This window comes from Suricata suricatta, chromosome 10, assembly GCF_006229205.1.
Source record: "Suricata suricatta isolate VVHF042 chromosome 10, meerkat_22Aug2017_6uvM2_HiC, whole genome shotgun sequence".
Classification (NCBI taxonomy): Eukaryota; Metazoa; Chordata; class Mammalia; order Carnivora; family Herpestidae; genus Suricata; species Suricata suricatta.
Genome location: NC_043709.1, coordinates 63,722,976 through 63,735,834, shown reverse-complemented (window position 1 = coordinate 63,735,834; position 12,859 = coordinate 63,722,976). Strand labels below are relative to the sequence as shown.

The window sequence follows — 12,859 nt, the reverse complement described above, 5'->3', positions numbered from 1 at the left end:
GACTGAAAATGATTTTGGTATGGGAGCTATTTTTGAGTTATGAGTGCAGTTGAATCTTGTTCAGCTGAGTTTGCATATTGACCATTGAAATGTAGATATGCTTTCCCTGCAACTTCTGAGCATAAGTAGTTGAGGCTAAGATAGAGACTCGATTAGGGCAGTCCGGCAAAACTTCTACGAACCATTTTGACTCGTTACTTATCTGTACATTAGTTCTTGTCTATTTGAAACAGACCTAGAACAAACTGCCATATTTCTGTGATTCTAAGACCTGACTTTTACCCCTCATGTTTAACAGTTCTGAAATAAATTATGTCATATATACATCATGTCATTATTAAGTGTATACTGTACTGTGTTTCCTCCCATAAACCTATTACTAAATTGCTATGTGCCTTTGCATCTAGAAAAATTGGTAATTACATATTTCACTTAAATTTTTGAATCAGGGGTGATGCTGGAAAACTGGTTTTAATTGATTTTTTTAAATGATTTTAAACCCTGAGGCACCACTAAATCATGGAGAAATTCCTATTTGATACTCCCTATCCTCACAACCTTTTGATAGTTTTGGTTTTTCCATCAACAATTCTAAGAGGCCGTCAGTACCCCCTGGGAAATATCAAAGAGCAAACTGGGAAAGAGGAGTTTCTGTCATCTCTTCCCACTGTTTCCACTCAGTGGGGTCTGGTTACAGGGTGTTGCCCCTTTCTAACAGTCCTCTGGTTTTGACGATTTACCCTGCACGACCCATTCACCACCTTTTTTTAATACTTGAAATTGGAAGCAAGAGGTACTTGTGTGGTATTGTTGTGAACACTGAGAAACTTGGCTCTGAAGGTTGCTTCAGAACTGTTGCAAGCTCTGTCTAGGGATGTCATTAGGGGTGTTAATGGAAGCCTTAAACAAACACACTTTCCAGGTGCTGGATTCTGCCACCCTGTAAGTATGCTCTCTAGAGGATGTGTTCATCATGATTGTGGAAGGCTGTGGTTGGCCATGCAACAGCCTGCAATAGTTGCACCATCTAGATCAAGAGGGCCCAGAGCCCTGTGACTTCGAGGTGTGAGCAGCAGCTTTAGTGAGTTCTGCAGCTTCTCACTGTATCCATCCTTAAGAATAGAACTAACGAAAAAATTGAGGTGAGTAGGCATGTTGGTGAGAAAGGAAAGAGGAAATCCAGAGAAAGCCAGCTAGCCATTGTAATTGTTTCATGTGTGCGAAAGCAAGCCTCAGTAAACAAATGGTAGTGATTCGTGTGAACTAGATGAATGGAATCTTTCCACGGGTGCAGATTTCTCAGGAGTCAGCATAAAACTATATCTTTTCTTGCCCAAATTAATTTTGCTGAGTATTGGACTAGGTGCTGATTAGAGCAGGCAGGAGTAGTTGGCCTGTCTTTCAAATTATTTACCTCTTGTGTGTTCTTTTTAAAATTTTTTTCTGTTTTTTATTTATTTTTGAGAGACAGAGAGAGACAGCACAAGCAGGGGAGGGTCAGAGAGAGAGGGAGACACAGAATCCAAAGACATGCTCCAAGCTCTGAGCTAGCTGTCAGCACAGAGCCCGATGCAGGGCTCGAACCCACGAACTGTGAAATCATGACCTGAGCCGAAGCCAGACGCTTAACTGACTGAGCCACCCAGGCGTCCCAACCTTTTGTGTGTGTGTTTTTTTTTAACCTTTTGTGTTTTAATACTCCCCCATACACTGCAGTATTAGAGTCACTTTGAAATGAATAGACTATGGGTCTATTAAGAATCTGGATGATCGTGGATGATTGATATTTAGGAAAGATGAGAATTCTTGGTTAGGTTTTAGCTCTATTGATTGAATGTATTTATTTAGGATTGCATGTGAGATAGAGGAGGGAGCAAAAATTTAAAAGCCTAACTTTAATGGTGTTGATGGAGTGTAACCTCAATTAAAAATGTCCTTTCTGTGACTTATTGGGACAGTTGACAAAATCTGAATAAGGTCTCTAGATCAGATGGTAGAATTGTGTCAGTGTTAATTTCCTGGTTTTGATCAGTTTTCAGGATGTACACACTGAAATGTTTAGGGGTAAAGGGATATTGCAAATAGGGGCGATACTAACATTTAGAAAATTTGGGTATTCTTTGTGCTATTCCAACTCTTCTGTAGGAAACGTTCTGAAATTATGTTTTAAAAAACTCTTTCTGCACTTTTCTCTTTTTAAAATTGTAAATCTTTTAGTTCATTCAGTTCTAACATGCACTAGCTGGAAAGTTTCTACATGTGTATATTTAAAATTCAAGACCTGTTGCCATGCCTAGCTCCTTTCTTCCCATTGTCCCTCCCTCCCTTCATCATGAGGTTCTGTGCCTTTGCTGAGAGAATTCTCTAGCATCTTGAAACAGTGATATAAAATTGCTTTATGTTCCAGTGACTGGGTCCCTTTAACTAGATTGCTAACTGGTAATTTCTCAAAGAAAGGGACAAGTTACCTTCTGAAAGAATCAAATGCTAATAACAAAATAGTTTGGGGAGAAGAAGATGGCTTTATTTCCTCTGTCCCCTTTAAAATGGTTGAGTATGATTGCAAACGTATCTTAGAAGCAAATACATAAAAATGAAAATGGCTGTTAGAACAGTGAGATTTTAGATAGTTTCATTTTTCCAAACTTGTATGTTGCTATTTTTCCATGAGAAGGTTGTGTATGTTACTTTGTGCATCTTGTATCTTTAAAATAACTTTTTTTCTTACCTTGATTCTACAGAGTGGAGGCTGTGTCCCACAGACTGTGGCATCATGAACATATTTGATCGGAAGATCAACTTTGATGCCCTCCTAAAATTTTCCCACATGTAAGTGTTTTGATCCTGACGAGTTTATAATTGCATTTCCTCTTATATCTTGTTTCTTTTCCTACTTTATTAACTTTTGTATGTATAAACTAACATATTAGCTTTGCTAGAATCCAGAGTTTCTAATAAAAAGCACCCAGATCTAAGGGCTGTTGTGTGGTCACTGATAAACCATTTAGTTATTATAGTTTGGATACTGATTGTTCATAATTTGAAGCCTTTGGCTCTTCTCCGGCATTTAAGATTCTCAGTTAACTTATTTTTGAAACATTCTTTATTATAACTTACACATATGCCTTGAGAAGAAGAGAGGGAAATGATTGTTAGCTTAGAAATGAGATTGGACCTAGAATGATGGCTGTTTAACATTCTATCCTAGAACCCCCTCAACGCAGCAGCACCTGAAGAAGGTCTATGCCAGTTTTGCCCTCTGTATGTTTGTGGCGGCTGCGGGGGCCTATGTCCATGTGGTCACTCATTTCCTTCAGGTAAGAGCAGTTTCTCTCCTAGTTGCTGTGACACAAATTGCATTAGGTTGAAACCAGCTCAGCAGGGTGGTGCAAGCCTGTATCCCTCCTTAATCCTTTCCTGTAGTTTGTGATCTGAATCAGAGTTAGCTGGTAAATGAGGGCATGCAGAGCCATTTCAAGTTTTTGGCAGCTGTGCCCTCTCTAGATACTGAAAACAGAATGTCATAACCTGGACACTGAATGATGGGCAGCTGACGTGTACAACCCCGACGTGCTAAGTAGTGCTAAGTAGTGGTATGACGTGACTGCTGGGGTTTGCATGGTAGCCATTTTATCTATCTTTTCCTCCATTCTTCCTCTTTTTTGCCTGTGACTGTGGAGTTCTGAGATACAGAACACTGATTGTATGCTTATCAGGAGAAGCAGGGTTGAGACCTTCAAGGATTTTATTTTATTTATTTATTATTTTATTCTCTGATGCTCTTATATCTGCATGATTGAGTTAAAAGCCTTCAACAACTCAATTTTCCTGTGTTGAAAGAGACCTGGGGTTTGGCCAGTTGGAATAAAAGGAATAAAAGTTGAGGAATAACCAAAAAGTTTGAAGGTCTCCCTAACCAAGACTTGTCCTTTCAAGTGTCCTTTTTAGTGTAAGTACAGGGGGTGTGTCTGTGTTGGCATTTGCCACTACTGAGAACTGTCCCTATGCTCAGACATCTCCTGCCAGAGGATGTGTGAGAAATTACTGTAGATACTCAAAGGATAAGACTTTAATCCCTGGAATTTAGACTAAAACATACTCCACCTTCTAGGCAAGAGTGGCCATTTTGGCTTCTGGCTTTTGTTTTTTCGGTTTTGTTTCGTTTTTTAAAGTAATGTAGTAAAATGCAGTTATCCTCATTAATAAATTTATGAATTTACGTACTTGCTAAAATGTGTAGCCCTAAAATCGGTCCTCACAGTACTTTTACAGACATTTGCAGTCATAAAGCAGAACCGCAGAAACTTTGTGTTGCGCATCTCACATGTCCCGGCTGAAGTTGAATGAGGCAACACACTGCGCTGTTTCAAGAGTTTGCACTAATAAGCAAGGATCCTTTTCATGGTCAGTGTAGTGCCACATTTTTTGCATTTTTGTGATTTTGGTGGTGATGTCACTGTTTAAAGTGGATCCCAAGCATGATGTTAGAGTGCTGTCTAGTATTTCTAAGTGCAAAAGATGTTACTAACTGCAAAAAAATTCACGAAGACTGTGATGTGTCTTTTGGAGAAAATAATATGTGTTAAGTAAGCTTTGTTCCAGCACAAGTTGTAGTGCTATTGGCCATGAGTTCAAGGTTAATGAATCAACAGTGTATATCAGATAAAGTGTCCTTAAACATAAACACACATAAAACACATATTGTTCAGGTGAAGAAAACATAACCAGAGGTAGACGAGAATCTAACCCTTTATTTTCCTCAGGAGGAGTTGATCATTATTCATTAATTCATTGTTCACAGAGACTTTATAGAGCATAACTACGAGAAAAACAAGGATCAGGCTATACCTTTTAAGGAAGAAAGGAACTTCAGTCTCCACATACCTCCTTAATGATTTTTCTCTTTTTCTAGTGCCTAGCTTTTCCCACTTGAATTTTTTAAATGATTTTTTTCTTCTTACAAAACTAATGCATGTTCATTATAGAGAATTTGGACAACAGACTAGTGACGAGAAAAATAAAAACTCCCTAATCCTATCACCCAGAAATAACTGTTGACATTTTGGTTCTTACCCTCTTGTCTCACTCCATTCAAACTGCTCAAACAGATTACCACAGACTGAGTAGCTTAAACAACAAACATTTCTCACAGTTTGGGAGGCTGGAAGTTCAAGATTATGGCACCAGCAGATAATCTGTGGTGAGGGCCTGCTTCCTGTGTAAATAACCGTCTAGTGGCTGTGTCTCCATACAGCGGAAGAGGCAAGGGAGCTCTCTGGGATCTCTGCTATAAGGCACTCACTAATGAGGGCTCCACCCTCATGACCTTATCACCTTTCAAAGACCCCCACCCTTTGAAATACCAGCACAATAGGGGTTAAAACTTAAAACATGAATTGGGGGGGGATCATAGACATGCAGTTTGTAGTATCATCTCAGTCAGTTTTCTCTGTAAAGGTGTATATATTTATGGGTTTGTGTGTGTTTTTAAGTTTATTTATCTTGAGAGAGAGAGAAAGAACAAGCTGGGGAGGAGAAGAGAGGGGAAGACAGGATCCAAAGTGGGCTCTGTGCTGAGAGCAGACAGCTTGATTCAGGGCTTGAACTCAGGAGCTGAGTGCTCAGGAGCTGAGCCAAGTCAGATGCTTAATCAACTGAGCCCCCCAGGCACCACTCGTTGCATGTGTTTTAAAGTGTTCTTAAAGAGTTCGTTTCTACTTGTCCTACAGATTTGAATGTGCTTCAAGCACTTGTCACTTGATCTTTGTCCTGGGCGAGAATCACAGTTTGATTGGGTACTTGTGACTGATAGACTACCCAGGTCAGAAGAGCCTCTTAACCCCCACCTAACCCTGTCCTGTGAGGCTTTTGGTTTCTCCTTCCGGCCTCTGCCTTTTCCACTGCCTCCAGGTTAGAGGCCAGTATTAGTTAGTGCAGATGAATATTTGATCCCCATAAGGTCTCCTGCAGAATAAATGTGATATTTTCACATATTTAATTATTGACTCTGGATCTAATAGGCTGGCCTGCTCTCTGCCTTGGGCTCCCTGGGGTTGATGATTTGGCTGATGGCAACACCTCATAGCCATGAAACGGAACAAAAAAGACTGGGACTTCTTGCTGGATTTGCTTTTCTTACAGGTATGGTAACGACTGGGCTAATTTGGGGGCATGAATGGGTACTAGATCTAGTATCTCTTTAAGGCCCAAGATTTGTATATTCTGATTGAACTCAACTGACACACTATACTATTCAATCTTGTATTTGAGTGTATTTTGCCTTATATTGCTTTCTTAATTCATAGAGATATATCTTTCCCATCCAGAGGATAAGCTCTTTGTGACTAGTGACTGTACTTACACTTTTGTATCCCAAAATAAGCATTTATGTGTGTGAATGAATGAGATTCAAGAGCTTAGGTAGCATAATTAAGCCTGTCACTGGATTCACACTGGCAACTGTCACTCCCATGATCATCAGTTCTGAACTTTGCTGACAATTAAAGCCATACATTGAGAGCCGTCCTGCAGAGCACATTGCTGATTCTCAAGAAAACAGTTAAAAGCACAATTCTTCTGCAATTATTATTAAAGGAAACAGGACTCAAGCTACATAGTAAAAATATTTGCAAAGCAGCATTTGACTTAGTACAACTCGTTTTGAACGTGTCTAATCTATATAGTGTTGAAGTAGAAATGAAGAGACTTAGAGATTAAGATTTTTTTAATAGGGAAAGCCAGTTTGTGAAGGCATTAAGGAGTGGAATTATCAGAAGGAAAGAATAGCAAGAATGGAGGAAACGTTGGGGCTGGAACAGGGTGCCACTGCACCCTCCTCATGGCCAGTGTCCACCTGCAGAACCGGTCTGACCTTTTCTACAAAGGGAGTCCGCCCTGCAAGACTACATGTTGCTGGCCACCAGGCACTGGTTTGCCCTTGAGCCTTCTCTTCGGATTCCTGATCTGGCCTCCATACTTGTTTCACATCACTCCTCTTCATAGTATTGCAGCCTTAACAGTTTAACTCAAAAAAAAAAAAAAACTTTTTTTTTTTTTTTTACTTACTGTTTTTAATGTTTGTTTATTTTTGGAGAAAGGGGGTGTGTGCTGAGAATCAACACAGAGCCTGATGGGGGTGCTTAAATCCACAAACTGTGAGATCATGACCTGATCCGAAACCAAGAGGCAGTTGCTCAACTGACTCAGCCACCCAGTGCCCCTAGCTCAAAAATGTGTGATGTGCCTGCTTCATTTTTCCTCATCTGTATTTGCCCTGGGTCATCCATGATTTTCAGTTAAGAGGACAATTTTGGGGGTGCCTGGATGGCTCAGTCGATTAAGCCTCCCACTTCGGCTCAGGTCAGATCTCACGTTCGTGGGTTCGAGCCCCGCGTCAGGCTCTGTGCTGACAGCTAGCTCAGAGCCTGGAGCCTGCTTCCGGTTCTGTGTCTCCTTCTCTCTCTGCCCCTCCCCCTCTCATGCTCTGTCTCTCTCTGTATCAAAAATAAATGAAACATTAAAAAAAATTTTTTTTTAAATAAAAAAAAGAGGACAATTTTGTAGCTGTGTCTAGAAATAAATATCAAGTATATGTTCTCTGGAAAACAAGGTGGAGGAGAGAGGTTTAATTACTTTAGTACACATTGGTTTTTTAAGAGCAGGGCATGCTTGCACTTTTTTGATGGTCAGCTCTTGTACAGGGGTCCTCTTCAGGAGTTGATGGTAATACTGTGTCCTGGGGCTTTTTGTTTTCTAGGAGTTGGCCTGGGCCCTGCTCTGGAGTTGTGCATTGCCATCAATCCCAGGTAACTATTTTATTAGCATCTTACATCTTTTTATCGTTGCAGATAATGCTTTCTAAATAGGCTTGCAGACCTGTAGACCTCAATCTAATGATCTTTTCCTCTAACAGCATTATTCCCACTGCCTTCATGGGCACAGCGATGATCTTCACCTGCTTCACCCTGAGTGCACTCTATGCCAGGCGCCGCAGTTACCTCTTTCTGGGAGGTAAGTGCAGACTGGAAAACAGTGAGGGTCTCCACTTTAGAGCCAGAATTACCCCTGGGACTCTTTCCCTACCCTCCAACTTCTTGTGACTGTTGGGTTGAAATTGAAAGTCTTCAATTTGGCCGGGGGGGGGGGGGGGGGGGGGGGGGATTAAGGAATGGCTTTAATGGGGTTGCCTTACTTTGCTTTGGCTTTTCTCAGGATGGCGTTTTGTCCTCTCTTACAGGAGTCTTGATGTCAGCCATGAGCCTGATGCTCTTGTCTTCCCTGGGGAATCTTTTCTTTGGATCCATTTGGCTTTTCCAGGTGAGACTTTGCATATAACTTTCCAGCAGCCATTTCCCTTGCACTTCTTTTTCTTGCTACCTAAAGCACAGTAGACTTAGAATCTTCCAGAAAGCTCACTTTCACTGAGCAGTGAAGAATTGTGCCTATGGAAGTAATGTGGTTTTCACACATAGGCTTCTGTTCCTATGAATGTTAATGTCATTAGGCTTAGTATTTGTTGTACTCGCAAATGGCCAAGAGCCAGAAAGAGGTGCAGCTGGTTTTTCCTGTGTGGCATCTACCTCATCTCATTCTTCTTGTGTTAGGCAAACCTGTATGTGGGGCTGGTGGTCATGTGTGGCTTCGTCCTTTTTGATACTCAACTCATTATTGAAAAAGCTGAGAATGGAGATAAGGATTATATCTGGTGAGTGAAAACTGGTCTTTAACACCTCCCTTTCTGTCCCCATCAGTAGGGTTAAAAGTGGAGTAGGTGGCACTGGCTAAACTTAGGCAGCCAGCCTTCGGGGGTCTGCGCGGTAGGATGCCCATGCTCTTGGAACTGTGTACCAAATGGGATAGTCTCCCTCAGTTCCTGAAAGACCGCAGATATTTTAAAAGTTGAATTAATGATACGCATTTAATTAATGTTTGTTTATTTTTGAGAGAGAGAGAAAGAGAGAGCTTGAGCAGGGGAGGGGCAGAGAGAGAGGAAGACACAAAATCTGAAGCAGGCTCTAGGCTCTGAGCTGTCAACACAGAGCTCGATGCGGGGCTTAAACCCACAAACTGGGAGATCATGACCTGAGCCGAAGTTGGATTCGTAAGCGACTGAGCCACCCAGGCATCCCTATTTTTGTATTTTTAAAACCTTTAACAATGAAAAGAAGATATACATTCTTTTTAATACATAAATTTTTTAAATGTAGTAATCCTCTCAGAGTTTCTTAACTAGTAAATGGTAGTTCAGGGTTCAGATATGGGCCCCTGCAGAGTCTAAAGCCGAGTTTTTCTTTTCCCTATGTTGCATGGCTTTGTTGAGTTAAAAAGGATCTCAAACACCGGAGTTTTATTTAGTTGGTGGTGGGGTGTTGGTGAAGCTCACTCAAGGGGTGGACATGGGGATTTTACGGTCTGCACCTCTGTGGACTGTGGATAAAAGAAGGTGGAAATGCCAATTTGTAATCTGATTCTTCTGTTTCAGGCACTGCGTTGACCTCTTCTTAGATTTCATTACTCTCTTCAGAAAACTTATGATGATCCTGGCTATGAATGAGAAGGTTAGTCAGCATACCACCTATGAGAGAATGTGTATATTTCAAATTAGAAAATTTACAAACTGTGTAGGTCCTGGTTAACTTTAAGGCTACCAGAAGTCTTTAGCCAAAGGAGAAAAAGGAGCAAGTAACACAAATCCTTTTAAAAAGAGGGTGGGGTGGGGGAATGCCTGGTGTGGGACTCTTGATCTCAGGGTTGTAAGTTTGAACCTCACATGGGGTACAGTGATTACTTAAAAATAACAAAACTTAAAAACCAAATCCCTGAGATTAGTATTAAATAGAAAAGGGCTTCAGTGGTAACAAGAAACAATCTTATATATGAAAAATTTAAAGGCTGTAAAGATGGTTATGACTCAGGAAAAGATATTCTAGGGAATTTGTTTAATCTTGGCAATCAGCTTTTATAAATGTGTGTCAGAAGTAGACCAGTTTTATCCGTTTGTTAGTCTTGTTTCCAGAGAAGCATTCTGTGTCTGGCGAGTGAGTGTCGTACATGTCCCTCCAGCAGCAGGGGAACAGATGAAACCATGAGGTTTTGACAGCTCTTATTAGGAACCAGGAGACAGTGTGGTGCTGATGGAAGCAGATGAGTAGGTGGGATTGGTGGCTCTGTCGTATCTGCAGCGACTAGACTGAGCTCCAAGCAGGTTTTAGGCAAAGCAACTCAACTTTCGTCTGTTTAATACACTGGGCTTGCGCCGAGGATTGAATGACGAGGTCACTGGACTAGATTATTTCTGGGCATTGGTTTGAGCCCAGGATTTATGCTTCTCCGGCTTAGTGGAAAGTTGGTCTTGGCCTCTTGTGTGGTTATTTTGGGGTGGACTGCCAGTCTGCAGCTTTCCCTGGATGGGATCCGAGCTGTGGTGGTTCTGCCTAAGCCAGCAGTGGTCAGGCGGCCCAGCCAGGTGCTTCCAGGGTGGAGGTGGGGGCAAGAGCTCAACCTTTATTCCTGTCAGGTCTGTCAGCAACTTGAGGGACCGCCAGTGGAAGATAGTTAAGATTCAGTTTCTCCCACAGCGAGGAAGCATTTCTCCTCCCTTTTTATTGTCTTGTTCCCTTCCAGTCCCTAACCGAAGATAGCCAGGTATTGACTCACTGAAGAGTTTTTAGCCTGAATGTCAGATGCCAAAAATTAATTGGACAGTTTTTCTCAATTTCTAGGACAAGAAGAAAGAGAAGAAGTGAAATGACCTTCCAGCCTTGCCCAATATGACCTCCTCTCCCTCCACCCCTCATTTCCTCTTCGCACACATTGCAGGTGGTGTGTTCTGTGATAATGAAAAGCATCAGAAAAGCTTTTGTACTTTGTGGTTTTCTCTACTTTGAATTTTTTGATCAAAAAACTGATTAGCAGAATATAGTTTGGAGTTTGGCTTCGTGTTCCTGGGGTCCTTCCCCGCTCCCTTTCCAGCCCAGCCCAGCCCTAGCCTCTTCCCCTGCTCAGGCAGCCAGTCGCCGCGATGAGGAGTGGGACCCACAGCAGAGCAAACTCCGGAGTCCGCTTTCCAGCCGAGCGTCACCAGGCGCACCTGAACTGGTAGAGCTGCCTCGGCCCTTCTTTGCTCAGCATTGTTTGGTTTGTACACAGTTCCTGTGGGACTAGGCAGTGTGTTTTCCATTGTAAAAAAACCATTCAATGCTAACTGAATGGTTTGGTGATCCCGTTGTTGACCGCAGGCTCATTGTATCTGAGCCTCTGTCACCACCTACAGAGAAAATGAAGAGCCTTTTCTGGCGGATACTTTACTTCCTCTGAGCTGCCCAAGCCGCTGCTGGTCTGACAAACACACCTCTCTGCCTTGCTATCATAAAAGAACTGTGGATTTGTGTGTTCCTTTCCCTCATCCCTTGTCTGACCATGAGGGATCTGCCTGTTTCTATCCATGAGGAGGGGGGATTTCAGTACAAAGGGAAGACTGATTCTTGTCAGACATTAATGAACAGGCTGGTTATGTATGGAAGTTAGAGCATAGAATTCCCTGACTTCCCATCCGTACTTCGGTTATCCTTAGTTGTTGAGTGGCCTCCACCACAGTGACTTTGATTGAAGATCCCAGGAGAGGAAGGATAAGGAAGGGGCATGGTTGAGCCTGGGGGTAATTGTAAACTAATCCTGTCAGACAAACCTAGATAAGGACCTGTTTAGGGCAGTGGGGGAGAAAATCGTGCTAACTGAATGGTTCTTTGTTCAGATCAGCAGAACTGGGTGGTGATGACTTGGGAGGCAGCATTCATAACAGTTCAGTGCATTTCTGTCTTCCGCCTGGATGCCAGTAGTGTCAGGCCAGAGATTCAGAGCAGTAGATAAACATTCATTTTACAGATGCACTTTAGTTTTTGGGCTGTTCACCTGTTCCCAGAAATCTGTAGCCTTCCAGGCGGGGACCAGGTGACCAAACCTCTAAGACATCTGATTCCCTACAGCTTTGTGGTTGTGAGTTAGGGAGGGTGATACTAATGGGGATCACCAGCTCTTTCCCAGGGAGCTGCCACAGTCCGCGAGCACAGAAGGGCAGGCAGCCTCGAGAGCGGTTGTGACTCTTGTTACTCATAGGTCCTCAGTGTAAGGGAGACTGAGCCATCAGAAGCCCATTGCCAGGAGGATACCACTTTTGGCTCTCCCTGTTCACAACCAGCACACAGTTTGACCCGGTGGCTACTGGTTCGCAGCATACCACATCACCATGCCACCTCGTGAAAAGATTTGTTCCCAGGGTGTTAGTATTCCCGGAGTGGCATGCTGCCCAGAATGGCTTGCTTCTGCAGAGGACGCTGCCCTCTGACCTAGCTGCCGCCTCCAGCTTCTGGCTTGAGAACTTACTAAAGGGACTTCCTTTCCATTAAACCCCCTAGTAGCACTCTCCATAAATTTGTTGATTCTCTGCTAGGCCTGAGAATCCGAGTTACATCTCTTGAAGCCAAACTCCACCTCTTATGCTTTTTTGCTTGGGATAAAGGAGTTTTTTCTTTAGAAACAGTGCCAAGAATGACAAGATATAAAAAAACTACTTTTAAAGAAAATGTCTAACAGGTTTTTAATACAGTAATCACTGTAATTATCACTTTCTTTTCTAGTTTCTTGGTTTTCAGCTCAGGCTGCATTCTCTAACTCATACTGTGAAGACAAAGGTGTTTTTGATTCAGAAATATATGAAATCAACATAGTCTTAATTTGTAAAAAATAAAGAAAATTCCTTAACCTTTTCTGGTGTAACTGTGTTATGTTCAAGGCCACAACTGAACATGGGCTTGGGTGCTATCTGACTTGCTGAGTGGGATCTGGGAGAGGAACAGGATTA

General features: G+C 42.2%; 1 protein-coding gene across 2 annotated transcripts in view; it reads left to right on the top strand.

Moving 5' to 3' along the window:
• The window catches only part of TMBIM6 (transmembrane BAX inhibitor motif containing 6), a 19,357-nt gene extending 6,593 nt beyond the window's left edge, over positions 1 to 12,764 (top strand). For both annotated transcript variants that reach the window (XM_029953805.1, XM_029953806.1), the window contains exons 2-10: positions 2,742 to 2,829; positions 3,209 to 3,317; positions 6,021 to 6,141; positions 7,757 to 7,805; positions 7,913 to 8,010; positions 8,237 to 8,316; positions 8,604 to 8,704; positions 9,482 to 9,557; positions 10,722 to 12,764. In XM_029953805.1, the coding sequence (XP_029809665.1) occupies positions 2,774 to 2,829; positions 3,209 to 3,317; positions 6,021 to 6,141; positions 7,757 to 7,805; positions 7,913 to 8,010; positions 8,237 to 8,316; positions 8,604 to 8,704; positions 9,482 to 9,557; positions 10,722 to 10,745 (714 nt within the window). In that variant the 5' untranslated portion in view covers positions 2,742 to 2,773 and the 3' untranslated portion in view covers positions 10,746 to 12,764. The remainder of the gene's footprint in view (positions 1 to 2,741; positions 2,830 to 3,208; positions 3,318 to 6,020; positions 6,142 to 7,756; positions 7,806 to 7,912; positions 8,011 to 8,236; positions 8,317 to 8,603; positions 8,705 to 9,481; positions 9,558 to 10,721) is intronic.
• Positions 12,765 to 12,859: the final 95 nt, after the last annotated feature.